Source organism: Octopus bimaculoides, chromosome 10, assembly GCF_046866305.1.
Source record: "Octopus bimaculoides isolate indiv1 chromosome 10, ASM4686630v1, whole genome shotgun sequence".
Taxonomy (NCBI): domain Eukaryota; kingdom Metazoa; phylum Mollusca; class Cephalopoda; order Octopoda; family Octopodidae; genus Octopus; species Octopus bimaculoides.
Window position 1 is genome coordinate 7,602,912 of NC_142937.1, and position 10,000 is coordinate 7,612,911.

A 10,000-nucleotide genomic window follows, 5' to 3' on the forward strand; every position below is an offset into this window, starting at 1 on the left:
ATTTTACTTCTACTTTTCGTATGTGGTGACCACATTTATCTTTTTAGCATAGTCCTTGAGTCAGAGTCAAATGCAATGGAAAAGGTTAATTTAGAAGACTTGAGTGCATTCAATCCACATTTGAATGCCACTTATTACATGTGTCTCTTTCATCGTTCCGTCAGATTAACTCCCCTTATTTTAATGATATTTCCAGACTTCTAAAATATTGCCTTTACTTTTGATGATTCTTCTTACGCTCAGTTGATCTCACGCTCCATACCTCATTGGCTGTTTATTTGTACATTACATCCATTTTATATATACATACAGACATACATACATACATATACATATATGTGTACGTTTATATACATATATGTGTATATATATATATATATATATACAATCATATATATATATATATATATATATATATATATATATATATATATATAACAAAACCGGAAAGTCGATACTCTGTGATCTTTCTATGATGACTAGTGAAAGGAAACTTGACTATGAAACACGTATTCTCTCTTTAAATATATAAGGATCTACATGAAGTTCTAAATACTGGTATGTCATGCAATTTAAATTCAAAACTACCATTCAATTCTATCTATCTATCTATCTATCTATCTATCTATCTATCTATCTATCTATCTATCTATCTATCTATCTATCTGTCTGTCTATCTATCTATCTGCCTATTAATCAAAGTATACAGTATCATGTTAGCCATATGCATACATACATACATACATACATACGTACGTACGTATGTATGTATATGGCTAACATGAAACTGTTATATATATATATATATATATATATATATATATATATATATATTTATCACTGTTAATTATAGACTTATAGACTTATCACGATTAATTAAAAAAACAACAAATTTACAAGGAAATCATTCAGATTTGGGAACTGAGACAAGGAAAACCTGCATACATATTCCTCTAAGTATTTCTAGATCAGAAATATGAAGCTGTGCTACATTTATATCTCGTCAGTGAAGAGTGGAAACATACACTTTCAACAAATTTGAAATCAATTAATGCCTTGGTCTAATGATGCCTACTTAACGTATGTGTATGTGTAAGTGTGTATAAGTATGTATGTGTCTATGTTTGTGTGTAACAGAGAGTAGGGGAAAAACATCTCTATCAAACCGTAACATTTCTTGAGCTTTATGTACATACATACTTATGCATTTATTTCTCTCATTTTTCGCCAATCTCTAAAGTAAGAGGTTATTGTATATAGGATTACCATACATCCCGTTTAACCTTAAAATGTTCCGGAATGTCCCAGATATAGATCAAAAGATTAAATTCTAAGAAGGAAAATGGAAAAAAAATGTTGATATCGGTAAATAATTCTAAGCGTGCCGTGTACACCTCAGCTACAAACTAACGAACATACACATCACCCAGTCTAAACCTAATGTTGCGTGTCTTTACTGGAAGTCCAACGGATGTGTCGTAATATCATTCTCACGTGACAAGTAGGTATTGCAGTTTTAAAATATTTAGCTTATCTCTGGTTTCCGGATTAAAAATGATAACTTTATGGCTTTTCTACCTTCTTTCCTGTAAACGATTAACGTAAACCTAAGCATGGTCTAACTCTTTAGCCGTTTGGAGTTCAGAATTTTATTAGGTCGTAAATGTTTTTCGTACAAACGCCTATATTTATAATTCTGTCCACGTTTGAGCCAAAGAAATTATAGTAGGTCAACTGTAGTATGTATGTGCACAATGCATACACATACAAACGCATATATACCCACACGTATACACATATATAACATGACCCTCATGGAATTCTTCGGAGACTACCTTCACCACTTATATCTAGGTATGTACTTTTTTATGTATAGATATATAGATGAAACTTAGCTTGATCTCTTTCACATTATTCCAGCTCGTTTCATTGGTTACAATTATGTCACCGATGAGGCTGCATAAATAGCATTTACGTGAAAAAAAATGGTACCGAAACAATCTTAGGTAAAAAATAAAGTTGTTCTAAATTCATTCCTTGTGTTCTTACTTGTATTACATACATGCATACATACATTCATGCATACATACATGCATACATACATGCATACATATGTATATATACAGATATATATACAGACACACAGACACACATACATATATACATACATACATGCATACATATATCAGTATGCGAAAAAATAAAATAACCACGTTTTCTATGATAGTTTCCTGTAGATGTGAATTTTTATATATTCTGTAGGTGTTAGTTAATATTGGATAATTGTATATTTATTTGCAGAAAAATTAAAACGAATTTCAATAACAATCAATGGATCAACTACAATGCCTGTTAACCGATTCATATCTAAAACTAATGATTCCTTTCTAAAGTGGTGTATCCACTTAGCATATAACATAAAAATATCTGCCATCATTAACATTAACTATAATTTCAGATTTCTTCAACTAAGGAATTCAGTCGACTGTTGTATCAGATACGCTTGCTCGTTAACCTTCATGCAGTCACCTGGACTGTGCGCACATCTAGATATTTCAGAGCTTTCTGCACGCTGTCAACGTTTCCCTTGATGATTCTCATCACAGACTGCAAAGACTGTTTGTCTTTCAACTCAACCAATGATTGTGTGAAAGCGTTGTAATGAAACTCGCAAGGACGATTGATTTGTGCCACATATTTCCTGTTGAAAAAGAGAAAATATATTCATTAACTTTAATTACACTATAAGAAAATTAAAACTTTTTTTTGTGTGTTTCGTCATTAAGTGTTATTTCTTCTTTGAATCTATCCAGAAATCAAAGGAAATGGCTATTGTTCTCTTCAAATTTTGTTTTTGTGACATGGGCATCAATATTTTAAAACTGACCTATTTTCCGTAACATTTAAAACAGGCTCGTCACTGATATTGCTGAAGTAAAGATATCGTTATAGCAAATATTCTGCTCAATACCACAGGAAAAAATTAGAGTTCTTTGGCAAGTGCGAGTGATAACTCTGAGAATGTTCCAGTCTGAATATACCTCAGTGAAGCACAAATTTCATCATACTTGCCAGAGTAGTAAAGCAGGTATTATCATTTGTGCAATAATGCACATTTATAGAGCCGTTGGAATCTACACACACATACACACACATACGCACGCACGCACGCACGCACGCACACACACTCACACACATACATACAATATATATACATATATATAGATAGATGTATATATATATATATATATATATATATATATATATATATATATATATATATATATATATATATATATATATATATATATATATATATATTTATATATATATATATATACATGCATATATATATTTATATACATATATATATATATATATATATATATATATATATATATATATATATATATATATATATATATATATATATATATATATATACACAAACACACACACACATATATACACACGTTTGTATGTGTGTATATACTTGTGCGTGTATATGTGTTTGTATGCATTGTATGCATATGTGCGCATGCATGTATGTATGTATGTATGTATTGGGTCATCCCATAAATAATGCGGTTTTTTAATACTTCCTTTATTTTTAAAAATTAAGATAAACAAAATTCTTTTTAAATCTAAAATATACTCTCCTTCATTTTCTACAATACTCTTCCATCTATGTGGTAGTCTTGCAAGGCCCCTCTACCAAAATTCACTTGTTCCTGACGAAAAATGCTCCTCCAGTACTGTTCTAATCTCGTCTACAGAATTCATATTTTTTTGTCCGTCCAAATGATTTTGAAGACTGCAGAATAAATGATAATTAGATGGAACAATGTCTGGTGAATGGGATCCTCGCTGTATGTGGCCGAGCATTATCCTGATGGAAGAACATCTTTGCTTTTGAAACCAAAGATGGTCATTTTCCGATGGCACGCACGTGTCTATGAATAGTTGAAGGACCAAATCCAAGCTTCTCTGCTAGTTACTCAACTACGATGGGATTGTTTTCCACCAGGGTTTGCAGGATGTCCTCGTCGAGCTCTACAGATCTTCCAGGACGGGGCTCGTAGTTTCCGGCTCGGAATTTCTGGAATCACTGTTGACACTGGCTTACGCTTATTGTCCGACCCCCATATATTGTATTAATATTCCTCGCACTTTCCGTTGCGTTGTTGCCTTTGTTGAACTCATAAGGCAAAATATGCCGAATATGCTCCTTTTCCATTTCCGTTATAGCTTTGAAAAAATAATTGTTACGATGGAACTACACTCTTGAAAACTTGCATCAAGAATAAGTACAAGGTAAAATTACTACCTGCTTTTATAGCAAGTTGATGCAGGTAATTTACCCCGTCCCCCTCCGATTTTTAGTTCAATGAATTGAGAAAAAAACCGCATTATTTATGGCATGGCCCAATATGTATGTTTATGAGCATGCAAATACGTGTGTATGTATTTGCAATAATAGGGATGTAACAAGAAAGAAAATGATACTACCTCATTTTGTCTTTCATATCTTCAAAGGATTCTGCAACAAAGTAGATGGGTTGCAAATCGTTATCGTCATATTCCTGAAGAGATGCTGTTTCCGTTTGAAAAAGTTTCTTCTCACAATTGTTAGATAAGGCATGTTCAAGTTCCCCATAAGACGACAGGGTTGCTGCTCCATAAGCACGAATGCCACATGGCTCCTTCACCAGGCCAAATTCCACAGTGAACCAATAAAGCTACAAGAGAAAGAGCAGTCAATTTAGACTAGAGAATAAATCAAGCTAAAGAGTTCTCCTTATTATATATAAGGAAATTACTCTTAAATCACATTAAATCATCTTTAAAATAATGTTATGGTGGATAAGGTAGTCCTAGCTATACAAAAAAAAAAAAAAATGTACAAAATTATACTGTACAGTCACGGCCAGAACATCTTTGAATCACAATTACGTTTGTCCAGGGCTGACTTGGAATTAAATAACAACAGCATGTATAAGTTATGATTTCTTTGTTGTGAAAGCATAGAAGTTTCTAGGAAATGTTAGGGTGCTCCCAAGAATTTGTTCGCTTTCTTTTCCACGACATTCACTTCATATATATATATATATATATATATATATATATATATATATATATATATATATATATAAGAAGAATTAAAAAAAAAACAACAGACGAAGACAACCTTTTCTACCTACTATAGCCGCCTACCTACCAAACCTACTGAGTGGATTTGGTAGACGAAAATTGAAAGCATCCTGTCGTAGTTATATATATATATATATATATATATATATATTTATATGTGTGCCTTTGTCTTTGTGTTTATCTCCATCACCACTTGACAATCGGTGTTGGTTTGTTTACGCCTCAGTAACTTAACGGTTTGGCGAAAAGACTCCGATAGAATAAGTACCAGGCTTAATAAAAAAAAGTACTGGTGTCGATTCATTCGGCAAAACAATTCCTCAAGGCGGTGCCCCAACATGTTTGCAGTTTGATGGCTGAAACGATTAAAAGAAAAAAACTACACACACACACACACACACACACATATGCACACACGTGCGTGCGTCGTGTGTGTGTGTGATTTCCACTTTTACATGCATATCTCTTTTCAAATTCTGTCATTCTGTCACAGTTTTAACTCGTATAATTATTCGAAGAAATATATTGCAGGGAAAATATTGATTCTTTAAATGTCAACAGACGTTTGCTACATATATTTCAGTAGTCCATAATCGTATCATAAATTTTGGTGGGTGTTATGCTAGCTTTAGAAAGTGTGGAGATATAAATTATACGTATGAAAAATACAAATATCACACCTTCAATACAGAAAGAAAATATATAAATAAACGATATTTCAGATAATGAGAAGGCAAAATAATTTTCTTCTATAAATCAATGCCGGAACAGGTGTTTGCATAATACGAATGAAATGATATCGCTTATATACGATTCATGATCATTTGCTGTTTTATAATTTATCTTTTTGTTTCAAAATTGCGAAATTTGTCCTTCTAATGTTCGTATTGAAAGGATTTTGTAAATTTATTAATAGGAGCGTTGGCAAAGCTATGTGGTTAAGAACTTCTCTTTGAAACCATGTGGTTACAGGTTAGATCCTAGAAGGATCACTTTAACAAGAATATTCTAAATGTGACTTTCACCACATGATTTTGTCTGCACCAAGTTGACCAATAGCTTATGAGGGGAAAAGAAACCTCTCACACCCCCACCCAACACATGCTATTTTTTGTTAATAATTTTTACTTAGATTTGCATAACTGGAGATAGTAGATTTGACAGGTCGTACAAAGAATATCTGATCAGTCAAACATGTTAAAATTGAGTTCGTGTGTCCATGGCGTCTAAGTAAAACTGTATGTCGTTAGGTAAAGCGTAAGACTTGTTTTCATTGGTCAGTTTGGGTTACATATTGGAAATGGTAACTCAGCAAATGTTACATACTAGATTGGCTGAGTGGTGATTGCAGAATGGTGTATGATACAATCGAAAGATAATACACGGGACCTAGAGACCGTGTATTTTTTTTCATGCTATCATATACTAAGGAAAGTTCTTGAGGAGAACTTCATTTAGAATAAGCACTTCTTCGGGATCAGAGATATTTTCATGTTCCATTTTATGTGGACTCTGGTATCAAGGAAATTACTTAGCTTGTATAAACTTGAATGTTAACGACGACATTCCTCCTTACTCAACTGGATGTGTAAGTGCCATCATAAGAGTAATGCGATAGGGAATGCTTAGACGGTTTCATTTAGGCATAGATTTACTTTTGGTCAAGCTTTGTTTTAAATCTTGCTACTTCATATAGATTTAATACTCCGTCATTGCGATGTTTTCCTTTTGGGATTTTATTATTTTCATTTCCATTTTACTTTTATTTCACTTTTAAGATAGTGAGGTATGCCGCACTAACTTGCGCTTAATGTAAATATATTTCAATATTTGTTAAAATATTTTCCGAATTAATTAATAACATTTTAGATATCCGACCAAAATCGAAGAATATTCGATATTTCAGGAAATAAAAACTTAAATATTTGAAATTGATTTAATTTCAAATTTGAAAGGGATCAACAGAATCTGCCAAACAGTTTTGTATAAACGAAGCAAATGGTGGAGCACTGAAAATAAGCAAGGAAAAAATATCAAAGCCAATCAAAGAACAGATCACGCATGCGTAGTAATATTATACAATATTACTGCATACGTAGTAATACAAGCAATGAACACGCTCTATTATTTTCGATAAAAGATAAAATTTAAAAAGGATTGTTTATAGACATCTTTGTTATACGATATTAGAAGTAAAAAATTTTAATCCAATCAACATTACGAACCAGGCATTTAAATAACTACAACATGAATTTTAGATTTCTGCAGACTATCAAACTGCACGGCAAAAATTGATCAATCGATAAGAAAACTGCACAAAATATTGTGTTCAAATTTAATGTTCCCCGTGTCCCCATTACTTACATTTCTAATCTATGCCTCTTTGTGTGTGGGGAGGTGTGCGCGCGCGAGTGTGTGTGCGTGGACGTGTGTGTTAGTGTGTGTGTGTGTGTGTGTGTGTTTTACGATATTTTTTCTATTCTTTGAAACCAATGTTTAATACTAATGAAACAAATCTGTTCAGGAAAAATGTCAAAGAGAACTTTTATGTCAAAAACAGAAAATTAGTTGCAGAGTAAACATCTAAGGATCGAATCACAATATTATTATTGTGTTGTTTTTTTTCTTCTCTCTACAAATTTTCTTCCATTTCTTGCCGAGTGTTTTCCGTACGCCTATTATTATTATTATTATTATTATTATTATTATTATTATTATTATTATTATTATTATTATTAGGGCGGCGAGCTGGCAGAATGGTTAGCACGCCTTGCAAAATACTTTGCGGGATTTCGTCCGTCTTCACATTCTGTGTTGAAATTCCGCCGAGGTTGCTTTGCCCTTCATCCTTTCGGGATCGATTAAATAAGTACTAGTTACGCACTGGGGTCGATGTAATCGACTTAATCCCCTTCCCAAGCTGCCCTCGTGGCAAAAACTTGAAATCATTATTATTATTGTTGCCTTTGCACAACTTCTAATGCTGGAGATTTACTACAGTGTCAGCTGTTCACTACCAGTGAACTAAGGTAACACCTCTTATTTTTCGAGCACCTTCTGGAGTATTCGAGCGGTCCCAAACAGTGTCGAGGTCGACTTTGGCTTTCAGCATTTCGCGGTCGATAGAGTACCAGTTGCGTACTGGGTCGATCTAATCGACTGGCCCCACCTCCTAAATTTCGGGCCTTGTGCCTAGAGTAGAAAAGATTAATACATCTGTGTATAAATGTATGAGTGTATGTGCTCTTATCTGCTGTGTGTGTGGAAGCCACAATAGGGTGGAAGCCATAGCCACTCAGTACAAAGGAGTACTGGTGAAATGTCTCAGTGAAATGCACACAATAAAATGTACACAAAACAGGCCTGACATAATGATTTGGGATGGGGAAGAGAAACTGTGTACAGGTCAGGAAATCAGGTGTCCAGCGTAAGTTAACATAAATCTGAAGTTCAGTGAAAAAGATAATACATGCACTAAACTACTGACAAATTTGTAGTTACTCAATCCAGATTACAAGTTCAGGTTTGCACCTGTAATCGTTGGAGCACTGGGATATGTAGCACCCTGCCTAAATACCAATCTCGAGAAAATAGGTTTTTCAGAACCAGCAAAGAGAAAGCTGATTCGAAGACCACAGATTCACTTGAACTGTAAAAATCTGCAAAACTTTCCAGAAGTTTATCATTTAAGTATATACGATCATGTATAGATATACAAGTATAGGCATGAGAATGCATACATAACACAAGACATACAAATCTGCACACACACACACACACACACACACACACACACACACACACACACACACACACACACACACACGCACAAACACACACACACTCACATACACACACGTGTGTGTGTGCATGTGTATGTGTATCCAAGCAGAACGTAAATACGTAATAAATTAGGTGGATGTACCCATGCGCAGATGTAAATGTAAAAAAGGGAAGCGAAAAACGATCCCCCCTTTGAGCTACTAATTGAGGGTAAATATTTATATTCACAGCAATCCAGTTTTATCTCTCTTTTACAATTTCATTCTCATTTCGTGATTACAACGCAATATAAATATTGAGTTGTACAACAATTTACGACGCTTGTATAAATACACAGCTAACAGTTTTTTATTATACTGTTCACACTAAAACATCAACTAACAACATTAATGTTATCGATTCATCACCGCTCCTTGTTAATATAACCATATATGATAACGCTTTATCATGTCTGTTGCCTTATTTTAAGGTTTTATTTCTTTCATACTTGTGTATTTTTATAACATCTTTATTTTTACATGTTCCTAGAACCTCTAAGATAACTTATACAACCAAACGATTACATGCAAAATACAAGTATGTGACGGTCCCTAACACTATTCCACTGGGATCCAGCATTATATTTAAACACTCTCGTTTTTACTTTCCTTAACGACTCGATTCCATAGCTTGCACTGTCTTTAATATACACAGCCCTTCGCGAATCGATAATATGTAACTCGGAGTTACGATTAATGAAGCTACAGTTTATGTAAAATACGATGAGATTCTACAATACGTAGGGGTTACACTGCCCAATTCTCCATGACGTTACACACCTATATACTCTTTACTCTCTTACTTGTTTCAGTCATTTGACTGTGGCCATGCTGGAGCACCACCTTTAGTCGAGCAAATCGACCCCAGAACTTATTCTTTGTAAGCCTAGTACTTATTCTATCAGTCTCTTTTGCCAAACCGCTAAGTTACGGGGACGTAAGCACACCAGCATCGGTTGTCAAGTGATGTTGGTGGGGATAAACACAGACACACAAGCATACATATATGTATACATATATACGACGGG

The 10,000-nt window shown here is 33.7% G+C and overlaps 1 protein-coding gene across 2 annotated transcripts in view; it reads right to left on the bottom strand.

The window, feature by feature from the left end:
* Positions 1-1,220: 1,220 nt before the first annotated feature.
* Positions 1,221-10,000, bottom strand: part of LOC106871451 (tryptophan 5-hydroxylase 1) — a 270,677-nt gene continuing 261,897 nt past the window's right edge. For both annotated transcript variants that reach the window (XM_089358348.1, XM_089358349.1), the window contains 2 exons: positions 4,510-4,739; positions 1,221-2,701 (listed from right to left, as the gene is read on the bottom strand). In XM_089358348.1, the coding sequence (XP_089214474.1) occupies positions 2,518-2,701; positions 4,510-4,739 (414 nt within the window). In that variant the 3' untranslated portion in view covers positions 1,221-2,517. The remainder of the gene's footprint in view (positions 2,702-4,509; positions 4,740-10,000) is intronic.